At 40.7% G+C, this 24,313-nt stretch overlaps 1 protein-coding gene across 1 annotated transcript; it reads left to right on the plus strand.

Annotated features, from left to right (window-relative positions):
* The first annotated feature begins 1,141 nt into the window (after nt 1-1,141).
* Nucleotides 1,142-24,244, plus strand: LOC113113364 (mastermind-like protein 1). The gene is made up of 5 exons (XM_026279501.1): nt 1,142-2,608; nt 15,288-16,667; nt 20,008-20,190; nt 20,569-20,767; nt 21,709-24,244. The coding sequence occupies exons 1-5, from the start codon at nt 2,273-2,275 to the stop codon at nt 22,734-22,736; spliced, it is 3,126 nt and encodes a 1,041-aa protein (XP_026135286.1). The 5' UTR covers nt 1,142-2,272; the 3' UTR covers nt 22,737-24,244.
* Nucleotides 24,245-24,313: the final 69 nt, after the last annotated feature.

Here is a 24,313-nt window from a genome sequence, read left to right on the forward strand (position 1 = left end):
ACTTTTCCCTCCCAAATTTATGTTGCACTAATGCTAATTGATTAAAGTGTGAAGTATTTCTGTGTTATCATAGTATTTATTTAGTTTAATCTTCTGAAAAATGTGAATTGCCAATGAAAAGTCACATTTTTGGAGATGGAATCTGCTTAAGTGTCGTGAAGTGTGAAGGCTAATAATATTAAAAGTCCTAAAAAATACATTTCTCTTTATCCCTAATGTAATATTTATAAATCTATTTTATTTTGATTCTGAGGTGACCTGTTACCTGGACTTTTTATGTTCTGTTATTACCAGAGATTAAATATTTTTCAGTTAAACTACACATGCTCATAATTGTTTTGTCTTGACAGATGTACTTCCCCAATCAGACATGCATGAATTAAGACCAAAAGTGTTGGGAAATAACACCCATGTGATGTCAGACTTGTATAAATGTTTGCATACTTCAAAAGTGGACCTAGAAAGGAAAGTGGCCTCCAAACATTTTTGGACACTTAAATCACTACAAAGAAATAATAAAATGATGATAAATGCTTCAAAATGAAGACAATGGGTGGTTAACTACACCACATTAGTTTGCATAGATTTTGTAATCTAATACAATGAAGTTAAAGCATTAATGTGGTGTAAGTGTTCAGTTTCGTTATAGTCAAGCTCAACTGAAACCAAATGTGGTGATAAACCCCCACCTGAATCAGGACCAACACACTCTTTCTGTTTGTTATCTGGGGCAATGGTTGAGCTTTGCTGCACGCAAGAGAATAATTTCCTGAAATGGACTGAATTCTTTAGAAATATCTATTAGAGATGCAGACGTTCAGCTCAGCATTATAATACTGTAAGAGAGAGCTATTATTGTGATAGCTGGCTGAGTTGCATAATTTGGTTTTACACAATCAGAGTAGCCCAAAGATTTGTGGTGAAAGCCCGCTGCAGTGTTCTGCAAAGCTTACTAACATTTTTCTTTAAATAATTGTTTAATTACACCAAAAAATGTAAACTGAGGTATCATGAAAAGGGGGATACCCAAATCTAACCGAAAAGTAATAAAATCACATGAAAAGATGTCTCCGGTTTTTTCACTTTAACATATTCTAGCTTTAAGAAATGCACTCTTATTTTCTCAATAATAAAAAAGTGAAGTTGAGGAAAGGGTTTAACAGTGAGAGTTTGTGATTGCCCGAGTGATCTGTCACTCACATCGCGTGGATAAAGCGGAGGAAAAAAGAAAAAAGGAAAAAAAAATAGTTACAAGATGGCGACCAACAACTGCCTGAACACTGGAAAACAATAGAGACAGCGCAGCGGGGCAGAGTTTATTTCTTTAACGTTTGCTTTTTCTTTTTCGTGTCGAGTCAGACCGGGGGACAGTAGCTGGATGTGTGTACTTAAGACTTCTGGAGCAAATTCGGAAGAAAGTGAGTTTATAATGCTTTGTCTGAGGGCTAGTTAGCAAGCAGGCTAAGCTACATCCGTAGCTGTAATGTAACAGTGAGGATCAGCTGTTAGCCGCACTGCTACTTTAAAAGTTACTTTTACTAGTAAAACTCGCTCGTAACTCTCTAAGTTTGTGTTTTGGGGCTGAATGGGTGTCATGTAAGCGCTTTTAATCCATCACTTGCTAACCTTTCGTCGATAGGTTTTTATCTTCAAGTACGTCTTTTGTCAAACTTCAACTGTGAGGAGAAAAAACTGCTTATTTATTTTTCATTTGTTGCTAAACATTTCGCGACGAGAGAGAAACCCGATTTAACGTGTTGTATGCGCAAATATAAATACTGAGGTAACGTGAAATGTTTAAAATGGTTTTAGTTCTCTCAAAACGAGATTCATTCCTGAAGTAAAAGTTTTGAATCCTCTTAAACTTTTCTCTAAATTATTTACAAATGTAAGTTAACTTATATGACGAATAAGTGGTTCGTGTTAGTAAACGGTTTCATTCATAAAATAGTTTGTGCTTAATTCTAGTTTGTGTCAAGACTCCCGGCTTGAATATAACAGTTATATAAGAAACATTGTTCCGTGATTTTTGAGCGATCGTTCGCGTAAAAGGAAACTGATCAGAGTTTCGACTTTTTCTGAATATAAGCGCATACATCTGAAGTATAAGCGATTTGTTTTGTTGTTCAAGGAGGTAGATAGTAATAAAAATGGAGGCAGTTGAGTGTGTTTTGTAAAGACACACACACACAGCTCTGAACAGCACGATCTGTCCTGAGAGTTGTGCTGGACTCCGGAGACTCGAGTGAGTTTATAAACGCGGTTCTTCTGGATGATGGCGGATTTCGTGGTGCCGCGGCACAGCGCGGTGATGGAGCGGCTGCGGCGGCGCATCGAGCTCTTCCGGCGGCATCACAACGGCTGTGAGGACCGCTATGACAGAACGGCCATGGAGCGACTGGAGATTGAGAGACAGCAGACGTTTGCGCTGCATCAGCGCTGCATGCAGACCAAGGCCAAGCGCACGAACAAGCACCGGCAGCCAGCGGCGACGAGCGCGGAACCCGCGGGGCAGAGAGGCACGGGCGGCGGGGGAACCAGCGCGGAGCTGGCCGACGGGGGGAGCGGGACGCCGGCGGAGCAAAGCAGAAACAGCACGCTGATCGCGGTAAGTCTATGTGTCACGATGCTTCTCTAGCTCTGATAACTGAAAGATAGTAGCTTTAAACCTCACGTGTTATGATTTAGAAACTATTACCATTGAGCTTACTCCAATAGGACTGCAGAAGCGTGTTATAAGTTACTGTGAAACTCCTTAAAGACGATAGGGACGTAGAAATGCAGTTGGGTGCTTGAATGCACTGGTCTTGGAGCATCGGGAAGTTTGAGGCGCTTCTGCAGGTGTGTTGGTTGAAGTCTCACAGCTGCTCCGTCAGCATCAACAGCGCGGAGCTCCTGAAAGTGACAGGAGCACGCGTCCAGCACATGTCACACGAGCTCCGTGCTGCTCCGAGGCGAGATCAATGAATGATCAACTCATGCCAGTGTTTGTTTTTGCAGCGTGCATTGCATTTGCAACACTGATTGAAGCGTTCAAAGCCTCCCTGCTTCTAGTTTTCTCTGAAAGCACCCCTGAAAGACTTAAGGTCATGTGTGCGTGCATCGGAAAACTAAATGGTAAACCAAGAAACAGAGCAAGAAAATGACTTTTCTTAGGTTTGGAAAATGTATAATGCAACTTCTGATTGTGAAATGTTCCTGCTGCATCTGCCTGACACTTGCTCTGATGTTTTCTAATACAGTGACATTCAGAAATAAAGTGTCATCAAAGTCCAATGCTTTGTAGATCCACTTTAAACAGGAGTAGTATTTTGCCATGCTTCGGTCTTAAATAACAGGACTTCCTTCACATGGTGTTTTCCTTGTAAAGATATTGCTATTGATTGAAACGATGACACACAGAGTAGTGTATAGTGTTGAAACCATGGGTGGTTTTACAGAGACCGTCAGGCCCCTGAAACTGATAGCATGTCGTTTGTGAGCATTAGGCCACAAAAAGCACTGCAAAGACAAGTCATGAGTGTAGATTTGCATAAACCTCAGCGGAATCATCTCACAATGTACTGCTAAGAACCAGAAAACTCAACCGATGAGGACAGCTTTCTTTATGAATGAATCACCATAGCGTCTATAACGTTTGACAGCAGGTTTATTCTCCTGAGAACTGACACGGATCTAACGGGCATGCATGAGGACCCTTCAGTTTGGGGTCTTCGTGTGTTACATGTTGGTGCATTTCTAACATTAGCTGATTTATACATTTCTGAGGGTAATATTAGTCTAGAGATATACTGTTTCTCTCGAAATGGGCCTACTTTTCGCTCGCTTCATTTGGCTTGCTCAGCTAAATATGTCTGTATGCGTGTAGTTGCATGTGTCAAACGGTCAATATGAGCATCCCTAACTGGCATATAAACATAATGTACAAAATTAATTAACTTTAAGCCACACAAAGTCAACATGTTAGTATTTCTTGCTCTGAATCTGCCATAAAGTAAGTTTATTGATCTTTGAAAAGGTGTACCTGCGTTATGCCATTATCATTATATTCGTTGAAACTGGTCTTCGAACGACAATATTATCGCAATGATTTCTTGGACAATTTATCATCCAGTAAAATTTGTTATCATGACCGTCCTATTGACGGGATTGTTTGGTAAACTTCTGGAGTGGTGAATGGTAGGGCTGCTCACAAACACTTGGAAATCTGCCTAATCTAGCGCACATTTAACTAGCTTAACGTTATAGCGAGAAGCCATGTAAATTTATCGCTATTACGCATCTTCTGAAAGCGTACTGAACAAGCAATTGTGTTTGTAAGCTGATGCATATGTAAAAACATGATCATCAAGCATTAAACCGCATATAAACCAGAACTGCGTACTGTTACTGAATGACAATCCAGGAAGTGGTAGAGGACAGTGCGTGCTTTGGATGTCTATGGAAGCGATTTATTTAATCAATGTTTTAATCATCGTTCTGATCCAGACAAAGTCTTTGACAAATATTTGATTTCTCAGCTTGTGCTGAAAAATGCATGAAGAACAATAAAACCTTTTTTGTGTATTTTGTTTAAAAGCAGAGACTCTGTTTTTTGTTTTGACACATTGCATGTTGCGATATTCCTACAACAAAATATTCTGCGTGCCATTAAACTTTTATGAAAATGATCAAAAATGCTGCCCTTTTTGTAGTTTTAAAAGAGGCAATAGAATACAAAATAAAGTGTTACAAATGCACATGATTTTTTAAATATTAAAATGTAAAAGATTTAACTAAACTGTAAAATGGTCAATAAAAAAAAAATAATAATTTGTTGCAGATTATTTAGCCATGCACGTCATTGTAAATATTTTTTTACGTGTGCCCTCAATCTTCGTTATGACCCTCCCACTTCTTTGATGATGGGCGATAATGTTGCCAAATGACGAGTTTCAATCCAGCAATTAGCACAAAACAACACTTTGAATTAAAAGCCATCCTACTTTATTAATTCCTTCATTTGGTCAGTGTTGCTAGTTCACAGTGAAGTCACAGTAGGAGAGAAAAGACAATTGTGCTTTACTTTTGGTGTTGATGTCATGGCACCCCTTGTGGCAGCATTGAGTGATGTGTGCTTGCATTACTGCACACAAAGTTTGAAATTGAGTTTACATGAATCGAAAGCTTTGTATTCATTATCTGGATACAAGAAAGATAAGCTCAACATCTTGATGTCTATCAGCCCGACCCGATTCAGGTCAATCATAAGCTAAGACTGAACTGAAGTCAAATGAATGCTTTCTTAATGGTAGTTTTCTAACCCTTGTTTCTGACATTGTTTTATCTAAACAGCAGATATTTAATAACTGCCAGAAATTCTTCAGTAACCGATCAGTCCTCCCAAACTTCAACACTCACTCATTCAGCTTTGGTACGGTGTTGTTTTCTTTATATGGGATGCTGAGTAATGAGGGGATGTTGCTACATGCTCATATTAGCTTAGATTTAGTCACTTCAAGGCTGTGGCTCACTAAATCTCTGACTGTTCGCGGCCCACATGAGCAGAGTGTAGGTTTGTAGCAACTGTTCTGTAAATGTGGATCTAAAGAATGGACCAGACTTGTTTTCCTCTCTGGTTTTATTCCCACATCATATTTCTCCCCTCAAGAAAATAAAAACACACATGACTCTTAAAAGTTAGTGTTCTAGTTCGGCCACAAATTAAATCTCATTCACTCATTCTCATGTTGTTTCAAACTACATAGAGCTCAACAAATATGGTAAAGGAAGCTCAGATGTGCTTGTTTCGCATGCTAGAACCACTGAGGTTTGTTCTCACGCTTGAGCACTTTACCATATTGATGTGCTCTGTGTGTTTGAAATAAATTCTGAATTAAATCATGTAAAGTGTGCTTTCTCTTTAGGAGATTGTAATTAACCCACTCCTTTCAAATAGATTACATTTTGATGGTGTTTTTATGAATGGACTTTTAATGGAGGGACAGAAATCTGTTAAAAAAATCTTTATTTTTGTTCTGAGGAATACAGAGAGTCTTATTGGTTTGGAACATTATCAATTTAAAATTTTTGGGTGGATTATCTCCCTTTAAAGAGACAGTGCTCTCCTGTGCCACCTCACATCGATTATTCATACAGACAGTGAAGCGATGAAATGGATGTAACATCTTATTTTCTGTATTGCCGTATATCTGAGTTACCAATTATTAAACGAAATCGTAGGGTGGGACTTGGTTCTATGCATCAGTTGTTGATTGGATGTTGAGTAGTGGGCGTTCGTTTAAAGGTGGAGGCAAATGAGCATGAGTTTAGAGGGCTGTGTTTAAGAGAGCTAAATGAGTGGAAGTTTCTTCATGCTCACTCTAACATACAGTCATGACGATTGTCTTGCCAATAATCATCTACTTACAAGGAGGTGTTCCAACACTTATGATGTTTAACCCATAATTGTAAATTATAAAGTGTTACCATTTCATATAAATCCAAACAGTCATGCTTATATATTCAAGCAATTGATTATCGGTGCAGATTAATCGGCAAAACCGATTAATCGGTCGACCTCTACTTGTATCAGTGCAAGACTATTTAAGTGAACTAAAGAAAAAATCTTGATGTTGAAGACACTTTGTTCATGTTAACTACAACCACAGTAAGGTCAGCGTTGGTGGATGGATACGTTTTAAGCTCTAGCAGGACCGTTAGCTCAGGTGTTGAAGAATAGGTGCCAGTGTTTTATTGTAACTTGCCAAGTAGGTTATGTTTTGCGTTTGGAGCAGTCAAACTAGTTTGGAGGTTGTTTGACAAAGGCTGTAGTTTGAAAGAAAGCATGTCAGAGTTCGGCTGTAGGACAGCGTTGCTGTAGTTTTGGGATGGTCATTCTGGTTTGATGAAAAGCATTTAGCATGACTCAGGTCTGCTCACATTCACCCCTCGCCCCGCTCGCCCACAGCTGTGACTCACTATTGTTCCCAGTGGCCCCTGGACGGCTGAATGTCTCTGTGCACTTTCACACTTAAATGCATCTGCAGTACACCAGTCTCTCACCCTTAGACAGGAAGTGTTCATATGCTGTGCCACTCTTATAGCCTGGTCTTACAGAGAGTACTTGGGCCACTTAGTCTTAAAGGAATGGTTCACTCCACCCAAAAAAATGTGTCACAAACATATGACTAATCATGACTTTTCCTTCAGTGGAACACGAGACCCATTCATTATAATCAGAAAAGTGTTAATTGAATGGATTGCCATTTGAAAGAAAATCATCTGGGTTTGTAACCGTGTGAGGGGTAAATTGTTTATGTTTGGGTCAACTGCTGGTTTAAACGCAGATCTCCTGATGTTGGTGTAGCTTATAGATGGGCTGTTGATTGTAGTTAGCTAGTGCTGTAAGAGTGTGCCTTGAACATGGAGCATTGTGCCGAAATATAGTACATCTAGTTGTTTTTCCCTTCCTCGCAGTATGACTCAACATAACTCACTGTTCTTGTTCAGCACTTGGCCTCCATCTGGCCTTTCACAGCTACTGACCTGGGATAACCAGGGCTCAGGGCAGAAATGCAGACGCTGACAAAAAAGAAAAAAACCTGGTGTAGGTAAAAATTGAAAAATAATATATTTTTTATTTAAATTATTAGATTTAATTAAAATTTTAAATGGATCAAAATAGAAAAGCTACCTTTTTTGGGGGGGTTTTAAATAGTTTTTGAATAAATGCAGTCTTGGTGAGCATAAGAGGCTTCTTTTTAAACCTTAAAGGGGGCATAAACGGTTTCTGCTAGTCTCATGTTATTCTTGAGTCCGAGCCGGCGCCAGCGCAGCACTGGTGAGGGGGCGGATGAGGTAACCAGAGGGGGCAATGACGTAGCAAACAGTAAAAACAAAATAAAAAAAATAAAAAAACTTTTGTGGCCCATTCATGTATTTGTCAGACCGTAAACAAGCCTGTTAGAGCTATTAGAATACTGGGTTACTAAGAGGGTAACTACTAAAAAGTTACTTGGCAAATACAGATGGCAGAGTAGCTGTTGAATAAGACTGAAAATCTGACATCCAGGAAGTAATGTCTTAGGCAGCAGTTTTACCACAGATACATACAAGTTATGTCATTACAACCACCAGAAATACATAATTGTGTCTGCTTTACAATGAAACACAAGCTCATTGCAGCTGATTCCATGACTGACAAATTGCATTCATTAGGGCCTTTCGCACCGCTTTAGTTCCAGAACTAAATGTACAATACTAAAGTACTGGGATGATTTTGCATTTACTATTTCCCAGTACCATTTAAAGGGTTGCATTCGCACCGACCGTGTGTTCTAGGACATGACGTAAGCCGGTTGACAACGACGTAATTTGTGTGCGACGTACAACAGAGTTATTAACAGGAGGTTGGAGGATGCTGTGATTGGAGCAGTGTTTGTTGCATCTCGTGGGTTTCACAATAATGTACATGGATTGTCGACGTATACATAAAGCAATTGAAAGAACGGAAAGGAGGATTAGGATCTCCAACGACAACTGGCAGTGCTACATTTGCTACAAGTGCCTGCACTTGCGAAATAGGTTGACACAATGTTTACAGTATGTTACACATCGTTTTTAATCATGGCGGGACAGGGCATTTTCGAATGATTTGGCAAATCAGTGTCTACTTGCGTCATGGTTAGTACCAGTTGTGCTGGTTAGACCCTGCTAATTTGGTTCTCGAAAAAGGCAGTCCGGTACTAAAATCGCACCCAGTTTCTGCAATGCAAAAACACTAAAAAGTGGGTAGTTCCACAAATAGTTCTGGTACTATGAAAAGGTTTCTGTGATGTGAAAGGCCCTGTTGCAACCCATTTAACAAGTGCCCCATTGTGACGACCATGTCTTGAGTAATATTGCAGTTGCGGTAATTTTAATGCAGTTTTACCTACCGCCTGTGGTTCTGACTCATGACGGGATCTTTTATCACTGGAACCACTCCATCTTTCAGTATCAAACTGGGGCCTTGTTTATAAAGCATTCATCACTGAAATGCCAGGAAAGAAACACACGTCCGCAACACAGGACTTCAGACTGCGACCAAGTCTCTTTTTTTTTTTCTGCCGGTGCGACTGATTTTTGTAAGGGGGTGCACTGGCGCGACCACAGCGTTGTCCAACTCATAAGCGCTGCCATTTGTTGAATTTGAGAAACCTCAAAGGGCAAATGAAATGAAACTAAACCACTGAGAATTTATCAGCTCAGACTTCAACACAAACAAACATGTTCAAGTTCAGAACATCTTTACTTGGGAGCCAAAGTTGATTTTGTGACACTGTCACTCATAGGCGGAGGGTGTACCAACTTTAGGGTAAGGCTAAAAGCAGCCAAATGCATTAAACACAAATCCATCTTTTAGTCAACATCCAGACATGGGTCTCCTGTAGGCTCATACAATGTTAAAAGGGACTGATTTTCTATGTAACGTGATTAACGATTTAATAAAAACATTAGGAATTGATAATTAGGCTATATACGATTTATTTTCCATGGTTAGTCAATCGGATAATAAATTATATAGAAAGCCACATTATTAAGTTTGATCTATAGTGAGTTTAAGCGCACACTCAAGAAAAGTCCCGCCCCCGAAAGTTCCGGACATTTGAAAAAGTACCACCTCACGAGCAGGGACTTTCTGAGGGGCAATACTTTACCCATAACTTTTAGATCCTGGTTCCTGCTGTGGAAACACACCTAGTACCAGCCCAAAGTCCCTAGTTCCTGGGTAAAGTTCCAGCGGGGGAACGCAGCTTTACTGACCCAAAACCTTTAAACTATAGGTTTGTTGTGCATCATTTACTGCTACTTTAAATTAGGTACCAAAAAATTCTGATACTGCAACCTACCAAATGAAACACTAGAAATAATACCTGCATATCATCCAGCTATTTATTTGTAAATTAAATGTAATCCATAATTAGGACACCTAAGAATCTGTGTGACTTGAGGTCATTCATGTATGTAGCACAGGACAAGTTACATACCCAAGTTTAATGTTTGGAGTTTGTGCTGCTTTATCTCGGCAAAGAGCACTAATACATGAACAGCTGGTCTGAATTGCACATACAGATTTTTGGCTGCCCTAAACCATTTAAGGACTAATTACTAGCTCCACTAAAGGAAATTACACACTTGTTGGACTTTTCCCCTCATTTGTGAAGTAGCAAACCGCAAAACTGAGGTTAGTGACCCAAGTCTTTGCACTAATATTGATCGCTGCAGTCAAGCGGTGCTCTCTGCCCTCGGGCCAAAAGCACTGCTCCTCGTCCGTATGGACGGGGGTGGTCCGTTGTAGAAGGCAGGGCATCAAAGCAGAGCTGAGCTTGCTCTGTGCATGGCCAGGAATTTGGCACACTCCCGCACCCCTCCGCGGTCTGTGTGCTGACTCTTTTGTTGTGGGATATGCGTTCATACACATGGTAATTAGACTCATGTGGTGGAGGTGCTTCTGAGCGGGGGAGGCACCAAGATGGAGGGAAAGTAAGAGTTCAGGAGATTAAGAGATGTATGGCAGTAAAAAATAGCTTTGGGAAGAGTTTTGGCATGTTTGAAAGAAAAGACATTTTTGTGGGTGTGCCGCCCAAGTGAGGTCGTCTCAGAAAAGTGACTGTAGCTGATACAGAGACCAGTTTTTCAGGTTCAGAAACTCTGCAGTGTGCTGGAGCTGCAGCTGGGAGGGGAGTTCACTTCAGACGGGCCGCATGCCTTCACTTACAGCTTCACACAACAACAGCTCATGCCTGTTCGAATGGGTCGAAACCCGCTCTTCTTTTCTATTTTTAACCCTTGCTTTGTTCCTATTAAACAGCCCATCATGCACCAGGCCCCCAAAACCCAATGACATGGCATTTGTGTGCTCACTGTAGCCATAAATTAGTTGTGGTAACATTATGGTTTCAAAATATGTGGTGTGTAGTGTTGGGCGATTATGGTAATTTTTCATATCGTCAGCCTGTGAGATCGACGATACACAATATTATCGTGCATGGGCGGAGCAAGAGAGAGACTCTTTGTTCTTGTCATAGCAGAACTATTTGGTGTTTTAAACTGCGCATGTGCACGAGAGAGAGAGCCTATGGGATCACCAATAATAGAAAAATATATACTTTCAAACACACTGATAAACTAACTTTAAATATAATGACGAGACCGACGCACCGCCACAGAAACCAGAATCAGATGCGTTCTGACATAACTGTGACATTAAACTAAAGAGAGGGCTGGTTTAAAATTTTGTACATATACAGGCCATTCATATTACTTGTTAAAGTGCAATGAAATGCCTTATTTGTGTGTGGATGGACACTTTGTAACGGCCAAAACTATGTGTTTTGCATCACAGGGCTCCAAACTGCGACTAAAACGATCGCATTTGCGACCATAAATATTAAAATGCGAATGAAGTTTTTGCTGAGGTCGCCACTGGCGACTAGGCATACGTATTTACATGTTATCTCTTAAAAAATTGCATGTAATCCCTTTTTTCCTGATTGTTTTGCATTCACATCTTTTGTTACATTGAGAGAATGCGCATTGAAGTTTTAGTGGGAAAAGAGAGTTTTAAACAGTCCTAATCTGCCGCGCAGCAGCGCTGACACACACCTGATAAATGCACGAGAGAGAGAAATGATGGAGACTTGAAGAGAAAGTGCAGAAAAACAGCATCTATTTCATTCATAACTTGAACAAACTACAACCGGTAAAGCTGTCATCTGTGTGGATATTGGCAATATCGTTAACAGTTCTCGTTTATAATCATAAGGCTTCTTCTTAACACGATCTTAGTCCATGCTGTGTTCTGTTAATGCATGAACTTCATTATTTGAAGTGCACTTGCCGTCCAGTAATCGCAAAAAGCTTTGTGCTTTGTTACTTTTTAATTTACAAAGTATCAGCTTTAAAATTATTCCAAATTCATAACAAAATTCAAACCATAAATACAGTTTTGGTGCTCTTTAAGGGGCCGTTCACATATCGCGTCTAAAAACGCATGGAAAATGCTAGGCGCGCCGCTTTCAGATTTTTTTCCAAAAGCCTTCGGGCTCTTGCGCTACTGAGGCGTCCGCCGTTGCTAAGCAACCATGACCTGCTCTCTCCATGAAGACTCGTAAATTTTAGCAAAGGATAAATGGATTTGCAGCACTAAAAATCGCTTGCAGTAGCTCTTTTACTAAATTTATTTAAAAATGGCTATCCATATACAGCTATGATCAGCTAGCTGTTCCTTCATCTTGGCTGAGCTTTCTTTCTGACCTTTTCATAATCTGTTATTGTCTTCAAATGTTAAAGGTTCTTTATGAAACCATTTAGACAGGAAAAAAAGGTTCTTCTATGGTATCATGAAGCACCTTTATTTTCAAGAGAGTATGACAACATTTACAGGATGCATTGAGGAGGACCCCAAACTATACTCAGGGGCCAAGTGATGCTTATGGTCCATGATATTGGGACAGATTTTGTGCAATAAACAACGCATGACTGTATATTTCAAGTTGGAAAAGACATTTAGCTCTCACTTTAAGTGAACCTTCATTCCCAGGTCATCTACAAGATGGATTAAAATGCTGATAAAGTCAAGAAAAGATGAGACACAAACATGTCAGTATGATTAAAAAGTTAAAATGTTAAATAAATAATTTAAATAAAACACATAAAACATGTTTATTCTGTGGCACCTAAAAAAATCATTTGGCACCTAAGTTGTTTTTCTCATAGGAGCTAATGGCTCCTTACTCGTGTTTTTTTTGTTTTGTTTGGAGCCCTGCATCACATAGTGCGGTGTGCATTGTTATTATTTTGTCTTTACTTTATTTGTAAGCCAAGAAAGAGTTAATATCTCATGAATGAGAAGAGTGCGTAGCTGTGTAGCAGCCAATAAATGTGTGGGACACCAACTCCTCGTTTTCGATCTCTTTCATTTCATGGATTTAACGAGTTATCCGAGTCAAAGCTTTACAACTTCTTCAACGTTTCTTCAAAATGAGGAAGAAAATGTTATATTTACGAGCACTAGTCTCTGAGGAAATGACATGAATCAGTTTAAAGCAGGAAGAAAAGGTATAATTACCATTCAGTTCATTATTATTTTCAGTTCTCATTATTTACAGTTCATTTGAAAAAATGGAGTGAAATGTGCACAAACGTGTTTAGACCACTACAGTACATTACTACAACATTAGGGTTGGGGTTATTAAACTCTACACCTACCCTAAACATACACTTACCGTAGAGTTGAATAAAAACACAATCTAATTGAGAGAAAAAAAGATATTGTTGGTTTCCTGTAGCTGTATCCCTACAACTGTGAATATAACCTATAATTAATGTATTTGCTGTACTGTGAGGGTAGGTTTAGGGTTGTGGTAGGTGTAGATGTTAATGAACCATAACCTTACAGTAGCATTAGCAAAGTCAATTGCATCTTACAGACATATTTAAACTCGCTGACCGTGTTCACAGGGAAACGCAAACCTTTTGAACAATATGTCCCTGAACAACAACAAAAGATGGCCGAGTTGAAACATTTAAATTATGCACCGTAATGTTATCTCATGCATAATACAGTGCATTGATTGGCTAAAGAGTTCCTTCTCATGAATAATGTGGAGAAATGCTTAGAAACTGATGACGAAGACAAGGGCTGGGTGGTATGACAGTGTATATCGTTACCATGTTATAAAATACCAGATTTTTTAATTCTGCGTACACTGCAACATGTAAATAAGTGGGCGTGGTTAACACATTTGAGTTAGCACGTACATTATTTGACTCCAAATGATCGGACACGGATCAGAAATAGAAGATGATAACCTTCTGTGATTTAGACACTTCTCTCAACTCGACTCAAATTAATGCATCACATTTTACTGATGCATGTCAGTCTTCACCCGGGCTGGTGTCAAATAATGACGTGGTCATGAGGTGTGTATGATTTAAACCACTTAGTCAGCACTAACTGATGTTCAGTTTGCAACTACTGAACTCCTCCTTGTTTTGATTAAAGCTCCAAAGGAAGATAGAGCAAAACAAGCCCCTTAAAAACGCAGTATAATAAGTGGATACCAAAGAACAAATTTAAACAATATAACTAGTATTAATATTATCCTAAACAAACTAAAAGGAAGTAACTAATTTATTTTAATATAAATCATTTAGATTGACGTATGACAATAACATGATCATTTAAAAATAATTCAGAAACCACTTATTTTAAGTTGAATTGCACCTACAAGTTGCCTTTATTATATAAAGCCCTTTTTGTTGATTTTCATAATAACTACATATAACTATATAAAAATATAATGTTACATAGTAATAGAATTAGTCACACCATGAGACAGAATTTTGGTCATACAGTTCATTTTGGTCAATGAAGATGCATTTTAGCCAGTCACAACTCAACACAAGAATAGACCCATTTACTAGGGGTGTAACGGTAAGCAAAAATCACGGTTCGGTACGTATCCCTCGGTTTTAAAGTCACAGTTCGGTTAATTTTCAGTACAGTAAGGGAAAGAAATGTAAACCTTAAACTGCAGGTTGTTTATTACTTTACACTTTAAAAATTTATATAAAAAAGAATTTTTTTTTTTACACACACCTACGTCTACTGATAAAGGACACAGTCGACACTATTGACGGCAAAATAGACTCTGTTTGACTGGTGCAATATTTGAAAATCTGTAATTATTTATTTATTTTTTAAATTCCATTTATATCTGAATTTGTCAAACTATAGACTTTCAAACATCAAAATGTCATGAATTAAAATGTATTTTTGTACAAAATGACATATAAACATATTTTCCTATTATATTTTGCCTGGAAACGCTTCCAACATGCTTGCGTGTCGCGTGAAAAAATAGGTGTCGGTTCTATTTCTAGCATGCACGCGTTTTCCGTACCGAAAGCCCTGTACCGAAACGGTCCAGTACAAATACACATATTAATTCTCATAATTCGGTACTCGTTTTCAGCTGATTATTTCAAATTTGATCTGCATTTAATAGTGTATGATTGTTTATTTGTAATTTGCATGGAGTAAAATAATATGGGAACAACATCTTTACAGGGAATGAAATGGAAAGAATTTGTTTTGGAATTAGCTGATAAAATTCTTGTGTATACTTGAAAATGTGAATATTTGTAAAAAATTCATGTTACACTGCAGGGCCATTTAAATGACAAAGTGATTTATAATTAGTCACTGCACCTAATTTATGAATTCATATAGATTTTAACAAAAAACTTTCTTTGTGCAGTTACAGGAGACTGTCAAGAGGAAGTTGGATAATGCTGGTTCACCCCACGGCCGTGACCAGGTCAACGGTTTCACCGATGGCTACCCGCCCAATAAAAAACCCTGTGTTGAGGATGCACTGGGGGGTCTTAATGGGGTCTCAAATGGCATAGTGCCTCCTCGCTCACCTATGGACTCCAAACATAACGTGTGTACAGATACCATGATGGCCAATGGGAACCACAGAGTGGTTGGTGCAGCGCACAATGGGACGAGTCTAACTGATAGCGGTGCATCACATGGCACAGAGTCAGATTTCCTCCTGAAAGAAATGAAGCAGGAGCCGGTGGACGATATCTTGCCCTGCATACTGCCTGGAGGAGGTGGGAACGGAAACCACAACCTCTTCCCTGACCTCAACCTCAACGATCAGGACTGGAGTGAGATCATGGAGGAGTTCAACCGCTCCGTACCCTACGAGGAAATCCAGGAGCTCTTCAGTGACAGTTTTGGAGATCGTAAGGACCCGGAGCTCCCGTCCACCGGTGCAGCTCAGAGCTTGATGCCGCCAGATCTGGTCAGCGTGAAGACTGAATTCCCCCCCGCTACGGCTCCCTCCGCCTTCGATCAGGACTCTTGCAACGGTTCACCTCAGGTGAGACCCACCTCGTCTGGGCCTCCGCTTCACACCAACTCCCCCGCAACGGCTCCAGCCACATCACCTGCCCTGCCTGTGCAGCAGCAGCCCACCAGACCACTCCCGAATCACCTGCTGCCCGCCCCACCCAAAGACCTGTCCCCCGCACAGCAGCTGCAGCAGTTAGCAGTACGTGAGCAGCAGAGGGCGATATTACAAAGCCAGCAGCAGCAGCAGCACGTGGTTCAGAAGCCGCCACAGCAAAAACAGCAGCAACAGCAATCCGCTAAATTCCACCAGCAGCCCAACCACTCAACATCTTGGCCCCAAAATGCTCCCACCCAAAGTCAAATGGGCGGGACCTTTGGGCTTGAGAAGTCCACCAGCCCTTCTTTGTACCCACAAGACTTCCCCAACCCCAAGACCCTGCTCATGCCCAACAAGGGTTCTCCCAAAGCAGGCGCTCCAGCCGGGTACATGCAGCCAGGTGGGCACGCCAACATGTTAAGTCACCCAGCCACACCCACAGGGCCCCTCAACCACCCACCCAACCCAGGAGCCCAGGCAGCCATGTTGAACTACAGTAACACTAAACCCCTGTCCCATTACGAGGCTGGAGCACTAGGTGCACCCAGGGGCCCTCCGGCCACACAGAACCAGAACAAACAGAACCAGGCCATCCTGAACATGATGAGACAACAACAGATGCAGAAGCAGAGGCCGGCCAACATGAACTTCAGACCAGCGCACCACCAGCATGCTCCGGTAAGACCACCTTCTCACTGCATTCATCACATCTGTTGCTAACAAGGGGTTTTGTTCACCCTAAAATTTGAGTTGTCATGTACTCACCCTTATGTTTTTCCAAACCCATAAGACTTTGGTTAATCTTCAAACACAGATTTTATGTATGGGAGTTTATATGTGCATATATGATGAACTGTATTAATTTAGACTTATTTTAGAAACACATTACAGCACATCACGTATGGTGAACATGAAAGCTTTTACATGCACTTCAAGCTACAGCAAACCGCATGGGTTCTCGTGCATCATGTTTGAACCTTCATTTAACATTTCTACCATATTACCACACTTAACATAACTTTTAGTTTCACTAAAATATATTAATTTGTGTTTCAAAGATTACCCAAAGACTTACAGGTTTGGAATAACAGAAGGGTAAGAAAATAACATAATTTTTTTTCTTTTTTTTTTTTACATTAAATATTTGGAGAGGGAGGGGGAATGCAGTTAATATTCGAAATTTATTTTTTTGGAAAAAAGTTTATACAGACTTTAACAACTTCACAATGTATTTCGATAGCAAATCATATAAAATGAAATATCATATTCATTCTTTTTTCATAAAGTACTAATCTGTAGTTGTGACTACATGTATGCTGAAGAATCTTCAGTCTTGAGAACCTTAAAGGGATAGTTCACCCAAATATGTAAATTGTCAACATTAACTCGTCCTCAAGTTGTTCCAAACCTGAATGAATTTTTTTTCTCCTGCTAAACACAAAATACAGTGGCTCCAAACCATTTGGACACACAAAAATAGGGGTGCTCCGATCACGATCGGCCGATCGTTAATGCGCATCTCGTCAGTAAAGCCGGTTCTCTAATCAGCAGTTAATTCCATCAGGTGCGTGATTTCACATAGAGCAGCTGTTACTACACAGAGCCGTTGTTAACTGAGAAGATGCGTCAAAAAATGCTGAAAATTAACGTGATTTGCGCATATTTTCTATTAACAATGGCTCTGTGTAGTAACAGCTGCTCTATGTGAAATCACGCATCTGATGGAATTAACCGCTGATTAAATAACCGGCTTTACTGACGAGATGCGCATAATGATCGGCCGATCGTGATCGGAGCACCCCTACACAAAAATGTCTTGAATGTCATTGCATTACACAAAACATCAAAACAATGATGACAAGATCTTTCTGCATCACTTCATTGGAAATGAGATGCTCAAATTAGACTAAATGGAAAAGATTATCAATGATATTTTCAGATCCTGGAGTTAATTTATCTCAGAAGGCTCAAGATGATGTTCAGTGATGAAGACTCCCCCCCCCCCCCCCCCCCCCCCCCCCAAAAAAAAAACCCACCCCCTTCTAGGAGCCAGATAACCTCATCCGCTAACCTTGAAGATATTATTGGCAGCAGGGAGTGTTTCTTTCTTCAAGAGTGTTTTGAGAAAATTTATATTACTCCCCTCAGCACAGAATTATGCATTGAGGCATTAGGTAAGAGGTATCCATATAACAAGAAAAACACATACTGTATTTACATGGAAGATATTTAATAAAATTGTTAACCGGATGTTAACAATAGCCATTTGTGCTACTGAAGTATAAGAAAAGCTATTTAAACATTTTGTAAAGTAGGCCATTGTGATGCATGTCCGACTGAAATGGTTTCTTGAATAATAACATGGTGGGCGGGACATGACTTTGTCGTCAGGCTTTGATTGGCTCATTGCTGATTGTTGTGATCTTGTTAATTGAGGGATTATTGTTCAGCCCTTGTACCAGTGAACACTTCAACAGGGAGGAGGTCTCTAATAATATTTGTTATTTTGATAAATTATAAATATATAAAAATTCTATGGATAAGTCATTTATAATAAACACTGCAATAAAATAAGAATAGTCAGTTTTGACTTTAATGTTGACCAACAGTCATGACTAAATCATTATAATGTTCACAGTCGGCAGCAAAATGAATATAAAAACACATTGAGTATATTATCCAGCTCGAGGGGGATTCAGCCCGTCAGCCTGTGTGTGTGTGTGTGTGTGTGTGTGCGTGTGTGAGTGTCTGTGTGTGTGTCTGGCAGTGGGCCTCATGCGCCCCGGGGTTGAACAGTTTGTCTGGGTCAGGCAGCTGGTTGCTAAGGAGCAGAGAGCAGACAGCCATTCTCTCTCACACACACACACACACACACACTGCGGTGGGGGCCGGGATGGGCTGCCAGAGACGGGTCAACAGAGGAAAGGACAGGCAGAGCCAGAAAGGGGGGGTGCAACAAAGCAGTCTTTCATGCGTGCTGCCTGCCCACCCGACCGCCCCTGGCTTTCGTCCTGCACCCCCCGTTCTTTTGGTTTAAATATAGCTGTTTAACCCATTTGGCATTTACTTTTTTCTTGAGAGATATCAACCTTTTTTGCACTGTTTATCAAATTGTTATTGTTTGAATCTCTATCCACATCTCACTTTTCAGATAACGCTGTTTAGTGTCGTCATTGACCTCGAAATACTTCTGCAGTGAGTGTGTGTGTGTGTGAGAGAGAGAGCATGCAAGTGTGTGCCGGGTGTTTGTTGTGAGAGGGTGGCTGCCAGCGCTTGCATCTCTGCTGTATTTTTAAACCATCTTATTCTTCTTCAGCACTGTCTGTAGTCCAGAGGCGCTGAGGAAGCGTTTCGCCTCACGATCAGGTCGGATCAGAAAGGAGATGTGCTGTTCAGCTGCTTTGATGCTTGAATTTAAATGAGTTACGAAGCAGTGAGATTTGAAGCATTCGGCGGGTGTGAATTGCATGAATTACACTGTAGGAGGGGGAGTCACATAAAACCGGCCAAGAATCGGTCCTAGTTCAACTTCACCACAAAATCAGAAAGAAGAAATCATACATTATATTTGGAGAAAATAAAGCCTCATTTTAGGACCATTTAATATTTGCTGCCCAAACTCTGATTCCTTCAGTGCCATATTACATTTACATTTAGTCATTTAGCAGATGCTTTTATCCAAAGTGACTTACTATTACTTAAGATTATATCAAGGTAATTTTCTTTATATAAATGTGTAAGAACTATATTTATATTTATTTGACCCTCTTTATTTGAACTTTATTTGAAAATAGCTTTCTAATATTTTTTTTTAATTCTATCGGTTTTCTTTTTATTTATTCTATAATTTAAAAGCCCTTGCTACGTGTACTGTGTATAAGCTAACTGATCTTGTTCTAGAACTTCTATATCATCGCTCTTCAGATAGCTTCCACTGTCCTCATCTGCTCAGCTTGAAGATGATATTAGCAGCAGGGAGCGTTTCTTTACTATAATGTTTCTCACTCGCTCTGTGCAGGATTCAGGGTCTTACCCCTCCGCAGCTCACGTTCCCGGCCCGGGGAACACTATGACACCTCAGCAGAGCAACAGCAGCATCCAGGCTAACCATGGCAGCGCGGCCTACATGAAGCAGCAGCAGCAGATGCAGTTGATGAATCAGCAGAAGCAGTACTTCCAGAGACAGATGATGGCCGAGCAGGTGCCGCTCTTCTTATTTCTGCTTCTATACAATGCTAGCAATAGTAGCGATGATCAATAAATACATGTATTAATCCTCATCATCAACATAATTTACTATTCTTTCTCCAAAATAAGTTTTTTTTAAACTGTGGTTGCAAATATAGAATGATGATGGAGACTTATATTTTACAGCTACAACAGAAGTGGCTAATTTAATCCAAATGTTAACCAAGTTTAAACGGTGTATAAATCATGGCTAAAGTTTCATCCATTAGTTCACGGAGGTGTCCTGTTTTAAAGCCCCACCTCCAGGGGGCAGCAGCCTCACAAGAATAATTTGCCACAGTGCCCCTTCATGACAGTATTTGAAGCAATAGCTGAAGTGTGTTTGTTGCAGGAGAAGCAGCGGCAGCAGCAGGAACAGCAGCTGCAGAGACATCTGACCCGTCCACCGCCTCAGTACCAGGACCAGCAGAACCCGCAGACCCAGCAGAACCCATTCCAGCAGCAGCAGCAGCAGGTGTCTCAGTTCACCGGGGTGCCACCCTGCCTGGCCCAGCAGCACTCCTCCGGCTTCAGCGAGCACAACATCTCCGGTATTCACCTTTCTCCTCCGATCAGTTGCATGTTGCATCAGTAGAAACTCTGTTGTTCAGAATACATGTGGACACATATGGGCTGATGCTAAAAATTAGACTTAACCACCTCCAAGAATAATTTGAGTGATCAAGTGGTTTGTACCCAGTCTGGACTTGAGATTGGATCGCAAGAGCCATGTGTACAGGTGTAAACAAGATGCCTTTTTGGATCAAAGTTTGGCTTGGGTGGTGGGGCAGTAACCTCTCAAGTTGAGGGTCTGATGACAGGAGCAGTTTTTTCCCTGCAAAGTGAAGCTGGTAAAATAAAGTTGTGGCAAATGAGTTTAGAAAGCGGTTTAATTCAATTCAAGTTTATTTGTATAGCGCTTTTTACAATATAAATCATTGCAAAGCAGCTTTACAGAAAGTTAAGTTTCTAGAATATTTAGCAGTAGCTTATCAGCGGTGATCGTCAGTTTATGTGCATATGGCAGAAATTTTCTGAAAAATGAATACAAGACGTAGTCAACCAGACGATGAACATTTATTAACAGCAATTATTATATGATTCAATCACACTTGTAGCAATATTTGTTAGTTCTATATGTTTTGCCAGATCTTAAAAAAGAAATAAGCAGCCTTGTCTTAAAAAAAAATCCTGCACTCATCAAAAATGTTGTATACATGCTTGAGTGTAGAATGTTCCTGGTTTAATTGAGGAGTATTGCTTACAGTCTGCATTAAATAAAAATGTCCCCTTTATATTTTCCAAATCCATTTTTAATTTAATTTTAAACCGTTATTTAAAATAAAAAAGTCCTATATACATTACAAAACTGAAGACAAGATTTGTGGCTTCTTCCATTTGTAATTTAATTTCATTGAAATAATTTAAAAAAAGCTTGCTAGATGGCAAATGGCCGTGTTGTAATTGTGATTGTTTGGTTACTCTGTTTTAGGTGCATCTCAACCAATAGGGAGTGTGAACTCTCTCAGTGGCCCCACCCCTGGAACACAACGGATGTTCTCTCAGACACAAGGCATGATGGGAATGGGGGTGGTACAGAATACTGGCCCAACCACTGCTCCCCCTCCAGCCGCCGGTCAAGCAGACATGAACCTCTCATCCTGTGCAGGCGGTCTCGATGTGCAACAAGTCCTCTATGGCAACATGCCCATGCATCCCTCCCACCCCAACCAGCAGAGACCGCCGGTGTCCTCAATGTCTGCCGCTTACCGCCAGAATGTTCTAGCAGCCCAGCAACAAGCACACTTGAAAAACCAACCCAATGCTGCTATGTTGAAACAACAGCAGCAGCAACAACTGGCCCGTATGCCCAACAGCATGCCCAACACCTTGGCTAATAACATGGGCTCTGCTATGCCCACCTCCATGCCAACCAGTATCCAGGGTGCCTTGCCCTCGCAGGCCCAGTCATGGCAGCAGCAGCAGCAGCATCCAGGTCTCCAGCCCGGCTCTGCTAACGGAGGCATGCAAGCAGGTTTCCCCAACTCTGGCTTCCACATGCAGCCAAGGTTGTCCAAACTTCCCAACAACACCCCGTTTCCCCAGGGTGGCATGGGAAACAGTGCAGCTGGTAGGACCCTGGCAGGAATGAATCCTGGACAAATGATGCCTAACATGAACCAGCAACGGACCAATAACCCAGGCATGTCCCAACAGCTGTCCGCTCCTGGCCAGCAGACGGTCCAGCAGGGGCAGCAGCAAGCGCCGCCTCAAACTGACTTGGGGTCCTACAGTCAGCCACAGGCCGGACCCAACCGCACCGCAGGACTTCAGTGCAGTCAGGCCTATCAGCTGAACAGGACCCCCAATCAGCAGCTCCAGTTTAGCTACAGCACCCAATCAGGAGGCAGCTTGTCCGGGTTTCCTGCCGAGACAGACCTGGTGGACTCTCTTTTGAAAAACCCATTGACACAAGAGTGGATGGACGATCTAGACGAGCTGTTGGCCAGTCACCAGTGAGTGATGGCCATGAGCTGATATCAGCCAATGCTGATGCCTTTGGTAGAGGAGAAAACATAAACGTACACTTCTGGATGTTTTCTGAAGTGGTGAAACTTCTCATATCACGGTCAGATCTGCTGTGTTCTCTTTTGAGTGTGTATATATATGGTGTATATAAAAGAGGTCAAGTAGAGCACAGAGCCTGTGTCACTGAAGTATTCTCTGGACTGGACATTTCAAAGAGGGAAATGCTCTACTACTGAACCTGTGGCTCAGTAAAACCACTGAATTCTCTTATGAGTGTGCGCTCAAACACAAGTTGAGCCATTCACATGGTTGTGTTGCCTATGTGTTCGCTGTAGGCACGAGGAGGGTCTGTTCAATGTCAGGAGTGTCTTGACATGCTTCCACAGGCCTTAAATTTGCACTCTTGAAGATGCACAATATGTGGTTTACAGTAAAGCGGTAGTTTACCCAAAAATGAGTGTATTTGAATAATTTACTAACCATGTTGGTCAAACCCATATGACTTTGCTTCAGTGTTGGACATTGACCGTTGGTCAACATGGATCACGTGTGCCTTGATAAACACTGACATCATATCCTTGATGTCACGGAATTGCAGTCGTAGATGAACGAAGGTCAGTAACAGATTGTGAAGCGCCATAAACTGAATCCTACCAGATGCAAAACGTTTTCACTGTAAATTCCAAAAATTATTACAAATTCCAAAATGGTTGTTTGATGGCAGACTTGTTGATTCAAATAGGAATAAGCTGCTCATCACAAAAGCAGTTCATTCAGAGTACTGAAGCCTCTTCTGCACAGACATCCATTCAAAATCAAATGTGGACCATGGCCCTCCAGAGCAAGATCAGACCTCTGCTTTTAGATGCGTTATCAGAAAACTGACCCTGTGTGTATTATCATTCTTCAGATGATCTCATTTGTGTGTTCCACTAAAGAAAGTCAGATGAGTTTGGAACGACATGAGGGAATAAAGGATGACGACTTCAGTTGAACTGTTAAGTTCCATATGGTGTATGTTCATTGGTTAGTTTCTCATTGACTACATTTAGGAAGTAGATGCTTTGTGGTTTGTTTAATCAGGCCATGAGCACTTGAAGGAGTGTAGCTGAGACTAACTGGAGCACTGTAGAGTTCATCCTCCTCACTATTAAAGTAGATTGCATCATACACTTTCATGTTACACTACACTAAGTTGCGTGTTGTTGTTGTTGTTTTTTTCTGAGAAGCCCAGAGCTTCTGTGTTGGTGAGAGGGTTAATAGTCCTGTATGTTTTCTTCCTAACCCTGTTACAAACTCTCTCTCCATCTGAGATTCTGTGACAGGATTTCATGTATATTTATATATATTTTCTGTATGTATGCGGTTTCTATTGTTCAGGAGAGATAGATCTTATTTTTATATGTACATTGTTGCAAAATTTTGTAAGTATTTTATACGTTTTATTATTGTTCTCTGTAAAACAAGAGTATTGTGTAAATATAGTTCTCTAGAAACGGTCTTGTTTGGTAAGTTTATTTAGCGTTTTATGAATGTCTGCGGGGTTTTGTGCATTAGCAACATAGTTT

This window comes from Carassius auratus, chromosome 14 (genome assembly GCF_003368295.1).
Source record: "Carassius auratus strain Wakin chromosome 14, ASM336829v1, whole genome shotgun sequence".
In the NCBI taxonomy this organism is placed as follows: domain Eukaryota; kingdom Metazoa; phylum Chordata; class Actinopteri; order Cypriniformes; family Cyprinidae; genus Carassius; species Carassius auratus.